Source organism: Rhinoderma darwinii, chromosome 13, assembly GCF_050947455.1.
Source record: "Rhinoderma darwinii isolate aRhiDar2 chromosome 13, aRhiDar2.hap1, whole genome shotgun sequence".
NCBI lineage: Eukaryota > Metazoa > Chordata > Amphibia > Anura > Rhinodermatidae > Rhinoderma > Rhinoderma darwinii.
In genome coordinates, this window is record NC_134699.1 from 17073353 (window position 1) to 17087480 (window position 14128).

A 14128-nucleotide genomic window follows, 5' to 3' on the forward strand; every position below is an offset into this window, starting at 1 on the left:
ACGATCTTCCTATAATGGTAAAAAAATAATATTATTAAGGCCTTATTCAGACCGTCTGTTTAACGGCCGTCACCAGACTGCATGTATTTCTAAGGGGCTATTCACACGTCTGATTTTTTAACGGTCCGTGTGAACGACTCGTGAAAAAATAGAACATGTCATATTTTTGTCCGTTTTCATGGATCCCTCGATAGACTCAAGTCTATGAGGGATCCGTGAAAATGGGACCCGCACGGGTGCAAATCCACAGCCAATTTCACACACGTTCATCTGAATAAAGCCTAATCCTGAGAGACTATGACAGGTGATGCTAGTTGCAGCAGGAACTGCTCAGTTCCATTTGTATCCTAGGACTTATATGAATATTATACATTATTTTTAGATTTGTTGAGATTTTTTAGACTTATTAAGTGCAAGTCTTTTCCTTGTGGCTGTCTGGCTTTTTCGAAACTACAACTCCCATCGTGCCCTGAGACAGCTCACATGCTGGAATGCGACAGGTTCGTAACCACTGGTCTGATATGGTCTTACATGCTATAGGATGTTCAGGGAATAAAATACATAACATACACAATTAGCTAAACCTTTATATCAGGCAAGGGCATGTCAAGAAACATACAACAAACACGTCTGGCGAGATCACCTGCAATGGATGGGTTTATCTTGTAGCCTTTAGAGAGGCAGAGCCATGTCCTGTACTTGTGTGATGTTATTACGACAGCTGAAGGCCAAGTTATTCATGGATGCCATTCTACATTGTACTGGTTGTAATTCCCACTTATGGTCAAAAGACAGATGATATAAAGCCTGGCAGTGTGCCCTCGTATCCTTGGCAGATCCATGAAGAAGACACCTAATTTGGTGTGGCATAACCATTTTATTATTGAAGTACTGAGCAATGTGAGAAGAAAGGTGGAGTGTATTTATCATGATGAAAGAACACAGAATATAGGGCAGCCCTTACATACGTCCACTAACTCACCCACTATGTCCAACTGTCCGGAGGGAAAGAGGCATAGCATACACTCCAGAAGCCTAAACCATGTCATAGTTCCCGCCAACCCTCCAGGCCCGTGCGCGCGACCAACCCTCCAGGCCCGTGTGCCCGGCCAACCCTCCAGGCCCTTGCGCCCGGCCAACCCTCCAGGCCCGTGCGCCCGGCCAACCCTCCAGGCCCGTGCGTCCGGCCAGCCCTCCAGGCCCGTGCGTCCGGCCAGCCCTCCAGGCCCGTGCGTCCGGCCAACCCTCCAGGCCCGTGCGTCCGGCCAGCCCTCCAGGCCCGTGCGTCCGACCAGCCCTCCAGGCCCGTGCGTCCGGCCAACCCTCCAGGCCCGTGTGCCCGGCCAACCCTCCAGGCCCCTGTGCACGGCCAACCCTCCAGGCCCATGCGCGGCCAACCCTGACTAGTTTACTGCCAACTGTTCTTTGCAGTCTAGTTCCATATATCTCTGCTTTCCTGTCCTGACCAATTAATAATGCTGGGGCTCTCTCTCTGATCTCTCTATTCCCCATATTTAATATTTTGCCGTGTTTCACTGTATGATAACTTTCTGTCTTTGTTACTATGTGTTTTTTTTGCACCTTTGTTGCTTGCTTTTCCTTCTAATTAAAACTGATTTACCAGATATAATGCCACGCAGTACTAGGGGGTGTAGGGATAGCAGACATAATAAAGGAGATTATTCAGGAAAAAAATGAAAACATTGTGATATAATTCTTCAAGCAACAAGGCAGTATTAGAATAATGATGATTAACCCTTTGGATATACTATTGTATTGGCAAATTTACCAGCCACCGAGTGTGTTTTATTGTTTTGCAGCCTTCTTTAGAAATCAGCCGGCCAGTGAAATTCTGATTGATTCTTTCCACTCCAGATATACACAGGCCAAAAAAAACAGGTCATCTCTTCCTCCATAAATACCTGCGTAGCAGCCAGTGCACCACAAATGGCCAGAGAACTATGAACAGAAAAGTCCCAGACTGGGCCAGCACAGGTCGTCGCGGTTTCTGTGAAACGACACAAAAGAGAATACTACTAGTAATACAAACAAAATGCTGCTAAAAAATATCTGCTCTGAAGTATTGTTTGCCCAGACAGTCCAAGTTCCCAAAACTAGCCACAGACATCAGGTTCTTTTCTGATGGATTCTGATGATTTTCACAGTTCTACTGAAAATCTGATAATTCTTCAAGGGAGACCAGTCCAATCCTATAGTTTTCTATAAGATAAGCGGTGCCAGATATCTGGCAGCTACTTTTCTTCCTAATGAAAAAACACATGCATGCTCAACTGAACGTCCATATTATTGGGGTTTATGGCGAGCTTAAAGGACCGCTAATATCATTCACACATATGTATGTAAATGTCCCTGGGTCAGTAGCATCTCCAACACAGAAGGGACTGAGAACGAGGAGATTTCTGCAGAACTGTAGGTGTCTGCAAGATGGCCAGCTTTATTTCTAAAGTCTTAAATGTTCTATGCCCCGTATAATGAGCAAAAAGTCTAATGTGGAGGACACCTTCTAAGGAGAGGAACGTATGCTATTACGTACATTTGTGAGTAATGTTATCAGTTGGTTAATTTAGGACTATGGTATAAAGGCCCTATTACACAGGCCAATGATCGGGCTCGTTCCCGATCATTGCCCTCTGCAAACGCTCATTCATCGGCTTATCTGCTCTTTTATGCAGAATTAAAAATCCTCGTTGTCGGCAGGACATCTCCCTGTGCAATTAGGGAGATGCCGACATGATCAAAATCTATAGGACGAGCGATCGTAGTAATAAATGCTTGTCCCTATACATATCCAATCATTGCTTCGTGTGATAGGAGAAAACGATCAATGAGCTGTCTCGTTGATCGCGCTTGTTTACGCGGCCCGTGTCGGGCCGTGTGATAGGACCTTAAGTTTGACATTGGCCGATTCATCCACATTCTCTGATTGTTGACATACCGGCACTTTATGTGATTTCTGTATTTGCCCCTCTATGTGCTGTCGCTGATCCTGTAAGAGAAGAAAGGAAGATGGTTTAGTATGAATGCTAAATGACAACTAGAAATCTAAAGATTATCTGACCGCAACTATCCCGTGAAACTCTGAAACCTTGTGAATAGAATTACAAAGGGAGGTAAACACTGGAAAAAAATTTTTTTGGGTATAATCTATAGACCCGCCAACATTACCGAGGAGGTCAGCCATATAAAGAAATAAAGCGGGATGCACAGGCTGGTACTGTAGTGATAATGGGAGATTCTAATTACCCAGATATTAATTGGGGTTATAGTCCTGCTTCACTGGCAAGGGAAGACCAGGAACAACGAATGTCAAATAATGGTAGAAGTGCTGTATGGGAGTGCTTAAAATATACTTTGGATAATTATAATGTCAAATTAATTGCTATGGGTAACAAGTATAAATTACTAAAATGAAACCACCACATGGCTAAAAAGGGCAATAAATGACAAAGGGCATTTGAAAAATACAAATCTGAGGGTTCCGCTTTATAATTTTTAAAATGACCATGAACTTAATACATTTTGTAAACATTTTTAATAAATCAGCAAAAAAATGAAATTAGGTGGCCAAAGACGGAAAAACGAATCCCCAATAAAATCTTTAAAGGCTATGGTTATGAACTTTTAAATAAAAACAATATATATATTTTTAATAAATCAATGTTTCAGGTTATTTAAGACAACTTTTAAAGTTGATTTATATTTTAAAAAAATGTAAACTTTTAGGATACAGTTTCTATGTATCCTGTATACATAGACGCTGTATCCTTCTGTCAAAGCCGATTCCGTCAGGTCAGCTGCACTAATGGCTACAGTAAAAGCTGGTACTGCGTGGATCCATCAAATAACGATCACGCGTAAGTTCATCAACTTAGATGCGATCGCTATTCGTTAGACGCTGTGTGTCAGACACGCGGGACTAGCTTTACCCGGAGCCTTCAGTGCAGATGACCTGACGGAATTGGCTTTGACGGCAGGATACAGCTTCTATGTAAAGTTGTATCTTAAACACTAATTTTTTTTTAAATAAAAGTAAATGTAAAAGTTGTTTTAAATCAAATAAAACATTGATAAAAAAAATAATAATTTGATTCAAAGATGTATATAGCCTTTAAGCACATCAATGCAAGAAAACCAATGTAGGACCCCTAAATAATGGTAATAGGGAGATGGTCACGGGGGATCAAGAGAAGGCAGAGTTACTAAAAAAGTATTTTAGCTCTGTATATACAACAGAAGAAAGAGCAGCTGATGTAGCCGGAGCTGTTAATACATCAATTACTATACTGAATTGGCTGAATGTAGATATGGTCCAAGATAAGTTAAATAAAAAAACGTGAACAAGGCTCCGGGACCAGATGGGTTACACCCAAGAGTTATTAGTTTCTTTATTTCTGTCCCGTTGTTAATATTATGAAGAGATTCTCTAGTGACTGGTATAGTGCCAAGGGACTGGCGCAGGGCAAATGTGGTGCCGGGTAAATTATAGGCCAGTAAGCTTAACATCTATCGTGGGAAAAATGTATAATGGGCTCTTAAGGGACTATATACAGGAGTATGTGACAGAAAATAGTATTACAAGTGACAGCCAGCACGGATTTACTAAGGACAGATGTTGTCAAACCAACCCGATTTGTTTTTATGAAGAGGTGAGCAGAAGTCTAGACAGAGGGGCTGCTGTGGATATAGTGTTTATATGAGGGGTGAGTAGAAGCCTAGACAGAGGGGCCGCTGTGGATATAGTGTTTATATGAGGGGTGAGCAGAAGCCTAGACAGAGGGGCCGCTGTGGATAAAGTGTTTTTGGAAATTGCAAAAGGCATTTGACACTGTCCCTCATAGACGTCTAATGGGTAAATTAAGGACTATAGGTTTAGAAAATATAGTTTGTATTTGGATTGAGAATTGGCTCAAGGACCGTATCCAGAGAGTTGTGGTCAATGATTCCTACTCTGAATGGTCCCCGGTAATAAGTGGTGTACCCCAGGGTTCAGTGCTGGGACCACTATTATTCAACTTATTTATTAATGATATAGAGGATGGGATTAATAGCACTATTTCTATTTTTGCAGATGACACCAAGCTATGTAGTAATGTTCAGTCTATGGAAGATGTTCGTGAATTTCAAGCGGATTTGGACACACTGAGTGTTTGGGCGTCTACTTGGCAAATTTAGTTTAATGTAGATAAATGTAAAGTTATGCATCTGGGTACCAACAATCTGCAGGCATCATATGTCCCAGGGGGCGCTACACTTGGGGATCACTTGTTGAGAAGGATCTGGGTGTACTTGTAGATCATAAACTAACTAACAGCATGCAATGTCAATCAGCTGCTTCTAAGGCCAGCAAGATATTGTCGTGTTGTAAAAGAGGCATGGACTCGCGGGACAGGGATGTAATATTACCACTTTAAAAAGCATTAGTGAATGCCCGTGTGCACAGAACATCGTAACTCCATTGATTTCAATGGGCAGATGTTTGCTGGCGGTTTGGAGCCGTATTTTCGGACGTAATTCGAGGTGTAAAACGCCTGAATTACGTCCGTAAATAGGGCGTGTGAACATACCCTAAGGGTAAGACCACACGGTGCATCGTTGACGCGGTTTTGTTGCGTTTGAAAACCGCATGCGGTCAACTGCATGCGTTTTTTGCCTCTGTAATGCTGCAGTTCTGTTGCTTTTTTTATGCACATCGTTTTCACTGGTGTTGAAGTTTGTTAGGTGTTTCCTGTATAAAGTTTATTACAATGCATTGCGGAACAATTAGCAAAAACGCAAGCAGTTCAGCAACAACATTGGCAGCGCGGTCATTAACCGCATGCGATCGGACATTATGAAGATGCGTTCAAGCGCACAAAAAGCACATTGTAATAGAATAGCAGCAGTCTGTCCATAACACAAATTTCAACATTGACTTCTATTGAAAAATGACTTGCTGCGGTTCAAAAACGCAACGTGGCCGCTCCGTGTGGCCTTACCCTAAGGGGCATGGAGAATCTAAGTTATGAGAAAAGATTAAAATAATTAAACCTATTTCGCCTTCAAAAGAGATGACGAAGGGGGGACATGATTAATTTGTATAAATATATGAATGGCCCATACAAAAAATATAGTGAAAACCTGTTCTATGTAAGATCCCCTCATCAGACAAGGGGGTGCTCCCTCGGTCCGGAGAAAAAAGGGTCATTCTCCAGAGACGACAAGCCTTCTTTACTGTGAATCTATGGAATAGCCGACCGCAGGAGCCGTCACAGCAGGGACAGTGTGATCAGGGGGGAATATTTCCTTTTTAGGGCAGATTGATTAAATGACTTATGGGCATTTTTTTTTTAAATTACCTTTCTCTGCATCAATAGGGATAAAACAAAGTTCTATAGTTTACCCATATGCCTTCCCTTTTTCCCATCCATTGGTTGAACTTTCAAACGCACAAACTGTGCTGCTATGTCAAAGTATAAATCCCAGCATGCTTCGTCCTTCATACGGTAGTTTGCTTTATGCGTCCCATTTTCTACTTTAGAAGCGGTTGTATGAGAGTACAAAAAAAGGCATCGATTTTAGTGCAACAGAAACCGCGCCACTTTTGTCTCAGGTTGTATATGTTATTGCAGCCCACTCCATACCACGGAATGCAATAAGAGCCACAGTCTGAACAACTTATTCTCCTAGTTTTTATAATTTGCCATTGCAATTGATACTATACAAATGGGACCAGCACCATAGATGTATCATGAGTCATTTTGGTTCAGGTCATCTATATTACAACGTTCACGAATGAGGATGCAGGATCTTAACCTGTAAAGCTCCCTCCAGGCTTTCTAGCCGCTGACAGAGTCCCTGGATTGATGCTTGCAGAGCCTCCAGCGTGGATTTAATCTGCGGGCTCAAGTGGTGTGAGGCACTCTGGTATCTGGTCTCCGATCCATTTGATGTTTCTTCACTGGGACTTCTCAGCAAGATATTATTAGTAGAGAAAGGCACTAAACGGAGAGAAAACACTTTTTTAAAAGCCATATCTGATTAACATCTCTAAACCCCTCAACTGATGTGAAGCGCTTAGTCTTCAAGGCAGGATTATGCCTCCCCTGTCAACCATCCATGTCTCCCGTCATCGGTTTGTGTCGTTGACCATAAATCTATGAACTTTCAACAGCATCACGAAACTCGGGAAATGCAGCATTGTGAGATATAACAGGCCAGATTACCCTTATCCTATGTTGCCCCGAAGCCTTATCGCTACACAATTACTTTGAGCCATACCTTGTATGTAGTCATCATCCTTTCGTCGTTCTGCACTTTTCCTCCTTGACCTAGTCTTGGTCTTTTGGTGTGTGATATCAGATGCCTGAAATAAGTGTGGATAAATCCTAGAACCGTTATCTTCACATTCCTAAAAAAGGAAAGAAATTAAGGGCATGACCAGACGTGGCGGAATTGCTCTGGAAATCCGCAGCGTACACGTTTCTCCATTGCTTTCCACAGCTTTTTAGTTAGGTTCGTGCACACGTTGCGGAAAACTCAGCTGCGGACCATAGGCTGCGGTGCGGAATTTGGTGTCCGCAGCATACACTGGCTGCTGCGGACGTGTAGCGGACTTGTTGCGGACTCATTGCGGAATTTCTCCATTGACTTCAATGGAGAGTCAAAATTCTGCAATGAAGTCCGCAGATGTTATGTGTGTTGCGGAGCGTATTGGTTTTAAGAACATGACATTTCTTCATTCTGGCTGGACCTATGTATTTCTAGGTCTATAGCCAGACTGTACGCCCGTAATCACGGGCCGTTATTAGGGCACGGGCAGGACCATAGAAGTCAATGGGGCTCCCGTAATTACGGGTGACTACGTGTATGCACCCGTAATTACGGGAGCGTTGCTAGGCGACGTCAGGAGATAGTCACTGTCCAGGGTGCTGAAAGAGTTAAGCGATCGGCAGTAACTGTTTCAGCATCGTGGACAGTGACTACCGATCACAATATAGATCAACGTGTAAAAAAATAGAAGTTCATACTTACCGAGTACTCCCTGCTTCTTCCTCCAGTCCGGCCTCCCGGGATGACGTTTCAGTCCAAGTGACGGCTGCAGCCAATCACAGGCCAATCACAGGCTGCAGCGGTCACATGGACTGCCGCGTCATCCAGGGAGGTCGGGCTGGATGGCAAAAGAGGGACGCGTCACCAAGACAACGGCCGGGTAAGTATGAATTTCTTTTACTAGGGAAAGGGCTGCCCCTTCTCTTTATCCTGCTCTGATAGAGAGAAGGGACTTACTTTCACCTGAAGACACAACGTCTAATCCGCATCAATTTCCTGCCCATTTTAGGCAGAGCCGCAACAGAATCTGCAACGCAGATTATGTGCGGCATTGATGCGGACAGTCGCGGCAGAAACACACCACGTCTGGTCATGCCCTAAGAGGGGTGCACTTACATTACATATACTCCTTCACAGGTTGCATACTATTGAAATAGTCTTATTACAATAGTGTCTCACCTTATCAGACCCCAGTTCTTCCACACTGTCAGAGTAATAATTTTCAGACCCCCAGCTCTGGAGCCGCTGCTCAATTTGCACTGGGTGTCTTGCCTCACCTAAAGGTAAATGCATAAGGGTTAATTCACTTTATCTCGGTGTAGTATCCTAGTCTAAGGGCCCTTTTAAATGGGCCAATAATCAGGCAAACGTGCGTTCATATGAACGCTTGTCCCCGATCATTGCCCTGTGTAAATAGGGCAACGATCAGCTGATGAACGAGCAAACGCGAACGAGCCCCGATCAACGAGCTGCTTTGTTGCTCGCTGCTAGTTTTTACAGCCCATATCGGGCCGTGTAAAAGGACCTTAAAATAAGCACCATACTGTCTGCACACTTACCCTATAATAGTAAATGGTTAAATTCACATGAGCGGTTTTCTGCACGGACACATTCAGAGTTAGATGCCGTAAAAACAGAGACGCAGCGTTCATTATAGGCTGCCGATTTGCAGACAAAAAATTTCCATAGTCGTTAATAGAGACCCAAAATAATCACATCCATTATACTGATTTGAAAAATAAATAAATTTAGATCCGTATTATACGATTGGTCCAATATTTGTATTTTTCATGATTTCTAAAAATATGTATGGACATAAAAAGCAGATCCAATACGGATCCAACATGAATCTAAGGTTCTGTTCACATCTGCGTCGGAGGCTATTAGGGGCCTCTATCACAGTACCGGTAAAAAGTGGCAGATTATATAGCGCAACATGTAAAATGACAGACAACCTCACGGAAACCGGACAGGACCCGTTAAAGTCAATGGGTTCCAGCGGGCACGGTTAGCCCTGGCACTTCTATTGTTTCGTTCTTAATGGAAAAACTTAGCACAGTTGAGATAAGTATAGAAGCTCACCTAAGAATAGGACTTAGAGCGGAGAACAGACCACAGGTATCAACGTACTATGATACTTACCAACGGGACCACCAATTTGCAATGAACATGGCCACATATATATAAGTGCCCCATTCCAAAGCAACTGCATCATAATAATCCATGTGAAGTAATGTGGCAAAGTGGTTCACAATGTCTACAATTTGAAGGTTTCCTCCTTCAATAACCTTATAATAGGATTACTGGAGTTCTGTAAAACTGTCCCGCGTGAGTGTGTGTATGCCTGGGTTTCCAAGAAATTTGATTGTGAGCCCCACTTGGGACAGGGATGCCCATTTCTATTCCTGTACTGCCTTCTGGAGACCAGGATCAATGATTAGGAGTATGCCATAGTAACTATAGATAGTATTTTTCCTAGTAAAGTATGGCTGCTTTCTTTCAGAAATAGCTCCACACCTGTCCATAGGTGGTGTGTGGTATTGAAGCTCAGCCCCATTCACTTCACTGGAGCCAAGCTGCAATACCAGACACAACCCATATACAGATGTGGCGCTGGTTCTGGAAGAAAGAAGCACCTAATCTGTATTTAGTAAAGAACGTCCTTAACCTCCCAGCAACATTACCGTGAATAGTTCCAATTTGGTGAGTACATCAGAGCAGATTACATACCAACCTAAAGGATCTCTTCTTTGCTCTAACTCTTCTTGCCCTGAGGGTGTACCCGGCTCCATCTCTTCTGTTATAGCTGCATATTGCCTAGCGTCTCTAGAATGATGGTCCTCCATTTCTTCACTGTCCTCCGGTATGACTTGCTCCTTCGTATCCTCAGAATTTCCATCCTCTGTAACATGAGGGTGTTTACAGACAATAAACCACGCCAAGAAAACATAAAACTCCTCCATCAAGAGGTCTACAAATGGCAAGACTATCAAAGTGATAAACCATAAAGCAAGAGGCATAGCTTAGATTTCCTAGGCCTTGGTGCGAATGCTATATTTGGTGCCTCCACTCAACTTCTAATGACTCTACATACAGCCCTACCCAAGAGGGCCGGCTCCAGGTTTATGTGGGCCCTTGGGCGACACAGACTTAGTAGGCACCTTGTCTGGATCCGGAGTTTTGTTTGTTTGTATGTTTCCTTTTTTTTTTTTCTGTAAAAAATGTGATCCTTATCCCAATTCTTTGTTTGCAATGTTTAATTGCTGTATGTAATGATTAGATGTATACTGGATCAATAAAAATCTGTTTATTAAAAATAAAGAAGTTAGGCCCCCAGTTTGTACCACCATAAATTTAGTGCCCTCTGTAGATCGTGCCACACAGCCCCCCTCCCAGGTAGTGCCACACAGCCCCCTCCTAGGTAGCGCCACACAGCCCCCCTCCCAGGTAGTGCCACACAGCCCCCTCCTAGGTAGCGCCACACAGCCCCCCTCCCAGGTAGCGCCACACAGCCCCCCTTCCTGGTAGCGTCACACAGCATCTCCCCTCACAGGTAATGCCACACAGCCCCCCCCTAGTAGTGCCACACAGCCCCCCCCTGGTAGTGCCACACAGCCCCCCCCTCCCTGTAGGTAGCGCCTTTAGGGTTCCCTCTAGGAGTGGAATTCCCAGATAGAGCATTGCCGATGCTCTGGCTGGGGATTCCGCTTCAAGAGAAGCCCCTGACCTCACTGTCCATATATGGACAGTGTTGTCAGGGGCAACCCCAGAACCATAGTCCCGGGCAGAGCACTACTAGCACTCTGCCTGGGACCAGGGGCGTAGCTAAAGGCTCCTGAGTGCAAGAATTCAGCTTGAGCCCCCTACCCCTCCCCAACACCACCAGACCCCTGCGCACGCCTATGCCCTACTGCCTTGCCCGATAGACCCCATGAATGTCCCCACAGTATAATGCTCCCATAGCTGCCCTCACAGTATAATGCCAACACACAGTATAATGCACCCCATAGCTGCCCCCACACAGTATAATGCCCCCCCATAGCTGACCACCACAGTATAATGCCCCCCATAGATGCCCCATACAGTATAATTCCCCCCATACAGTACAATGCCCCCCTTAGCTGTCCCATACAGTATAATGCCCCCTCAGCAGCTACCATATGAGCCCCCCTCCCATACCCAGTATAATGCCCCCATACGTATGTACCTAATACACATGTAAGTCCTGCAGACGCAGATTCAGTTGGAAGCGGGATCAGCGTGGGCAGTGCTGTGTGGCAACGGGGGAACTGCGGGCCTCCCAGTCTTAGGGGCCCAGTTGGTTGTGACCCCTATAGCTATGCCGCTGCCTGGCACACTGCCCTGCTCCTGACAACGCTGTCTGTATATGGAGAGTGATGTCAGGGGCTTCCCCAGAGACAGAGTCCCGGAGCAGAGCCGCTAGTGCTCTGCCTGGGACTCCTTTCCTCCTTACATCACTGTCCATATATGGTTCGCCGGTGCGGAATTCTTTAAAATTTTTAATATCTCCGCTTGCTGTCAGTGAGCCTGCCTTGATAGATTGTATTAAAGGGCCAGAATAGGAGAAATATTTGTGCTACAGAAGTTTTTAGTCCACAAAAGAATTACCTAGACTGGATACAATTATATGCACCTCTCAGCTGAGAGTAGGACGAGGTCTCTACGGCTTTGCGCTTCTGGATGCAAACAAGATTATTTTTAATGAAAGCAAACAGAGATCTTGAAAATGGAGATGAACCGAAACACAACATATATTAGAAGGTTGCAGAACTTTTTATTATACAATAATAAAGTTTTATTTACATAAAACTGGAAAATCCCTTTAGGCAAAATGTGTGTGTGTATTTTCTGTATTTATGCATCGGTAAGTATTCATGATTCCAGCTGCAGGGTTTTATCATTTACAGCGAGCTCTAGATTCATTCTTGTGTCCACGCAAAGGCAGGGCCGGTTTTATAGAAAATAGGCCCTGGGCAACGAGCAAAGTAGTGCCCACCCACACCGTTTTTATCAGAATTCCAGCCCACATAATACTGGAAAGATAATACTGCCATATACATCCCACAAAACAACACCATATGGTGCCCATATAATGTGCAAATAATACTCCCTTACAGAGCCCACATAATACTGGCAAATAGTTCCCATAAAGTATAGCACCTCGAATTCCCAAATACCACCATACACTGCTAGATAACACTGTGTGGTTTTAGTTTGCACCTGAAGTTCCTGTCCTTGGGGGTCCCGTAGTAAGTGTGGGCCCAGAGCAATGGACCAGTTTGCCACCCCTTAAACCAGCCCTGCATAAAGGACACTATATTTAAAGATAAAGCCGAGAGCTAAATGTGCAGGGTTTTATAATATAGGAGTGTCCACCTACCACTGCCGGTCTTGAAAAAGGAGTCTGGGGGACGTGGCATGTCAGGAATGACATCATACAGGGGGCGGAAAGGCTCAAACATGTCCGGTGATGTGTCTTCCAGAGGGAACGTTTCTATAATCTGATATAAAATACAATGTTTATGGCGCTCATCATAACAATACATTTCAGACTCAGATAGCAATACATATTAAGGTCCTGTATGTCAGGTATACATGTATAGGCAGGTCAAATGCCTAAGCTCTCCAGTAAGTAATGTACTTGGCAAAGCACCCAAGACATAAATGGAAATGTGCTGTGGAAAAACAATTCTCAACCCAACAAATAATCCAAGCTGCAGAGTCGTAGCTAGGCTTTCCCTTACATGGGTTTTCTGCCCAAGCCCTGTAATGAAATACAAAGGCCAAGGCAAATTGGCTTGTTGATGCCCCCCTCCTAACACCCAGGGAAAAATGCCCGCCAGCTCCCCCTACATACTATGCCCCTGCCAAGTGTATACATGGACTGTGTCCGATTCTTAGTTCAGGCCACTAAGGTTTCTTGTTCATTTAATCTACTCACATGCTTCAAACCTGTGATCCGGCTAACCTAAAATACTCTGCGCAGCTGTTAATATTGTCAAGTTTGGTGAAAAGATTGATAATGATTGGCTCATTTGTTTGTCATCTTATTCTATTCTATATATTGATGAGGTAATGACCAACCTAATCCAGACCTAGTTTGTTGTTCTAGTTGATCAGGAGTCTCCTTGACTGGAGATCACAGCATAATGTGATATAAAAAAAATAAAAAAAAAAGTCAGGAAAAGTCCACTCAAAACAATCTGATATGTCATAGATATATACGCAAGACGTGAAGTCTGTGATCTAGGTCCACCACTGATTTCCAGGAGGGCCCTGATCCCTTTGGCTCAACACAAAAAAATTCTTCCTCAACGTCCTAAGCAAAGAGCCATTACTGAGCTTCAGGGTCACTATAGAATCACTGATATTTATTGATCTGCCTGTAAAATGACACTCATGATCCTCGGGGTGATGATGGTGGCTTTTATCTATTTCTCCCTGATTATTGAACTGTACATTTGGTGCTGACTAGACATCCCATTCTTATATACCTTTTGTGCGACCATCTTCATTTCCGATATATAAGCACACATGGCATCTTCTTCACTCATAGCCCCAAGTTTGCTCCAGGCATCCCTGCAAAAACACATCAGGCTTCCGTCATCAATTGAGCTCTGTAAATCTGTAATTGATGGATAATGGGAATTGCATCTTGCTGCAGAACTGGATGTTTATATGGCGGCCCACAGTGGAATGTATTGTCACCGTGATCCAGAAGTTAATTTACAGCAAGGTGTTAAAGGAGTTGTCTTATAACAGGCAACCCCTTTCATAT

General features: G+C 43.9%; 1 protein-coding gene across 4 annotated transcripts in view; it reads right to left on the reverse strand.

Moving 5' to 3' along the window:
* Positions 1–569: 569 nt before the first annotated feature.
* ACBD4 (acyl-CoA binding domain containing 4) overlaps positions 570–14128 on the reverse strand; it is a 34634-nt gene continuing 21075 nt past the window's right edge. For all 4 annotated transcript variants that reach the window (XM_075846677.1, XM_075846678.1, XM_075846676.1 and 1 more), the window contains exons 5-12: positions 13845–13929; positions 12731–12851; positions 10064–10231; positions 8509–8606; positions 7279–7408; positions 6814–6998; positions 2957–3007; positions 570–2008 (exon numbers count right to left, since the gene is read on the reverse strand). In XM_075846677.1, coding sequence (XP_075702792.1) covers positions 1901–2008; positions 2957–3007; positions 6814–6998; positions 7279–7408; positions 8509–8606; positions 10064–10231; positions 12731–12851; positions 13845–13929 — 946 coding nt within the window. In that variant the 3' untranslated portion in view covers positions 570–1900. The remainder of the gene's footprint in view (positions 2009–2956; positions 3008–6813; positions 6999–7278; positions 7409–8508; positions 8607–10063; positions 10232–12730; positions 12852–13844; positions 13930–14128) is intronic.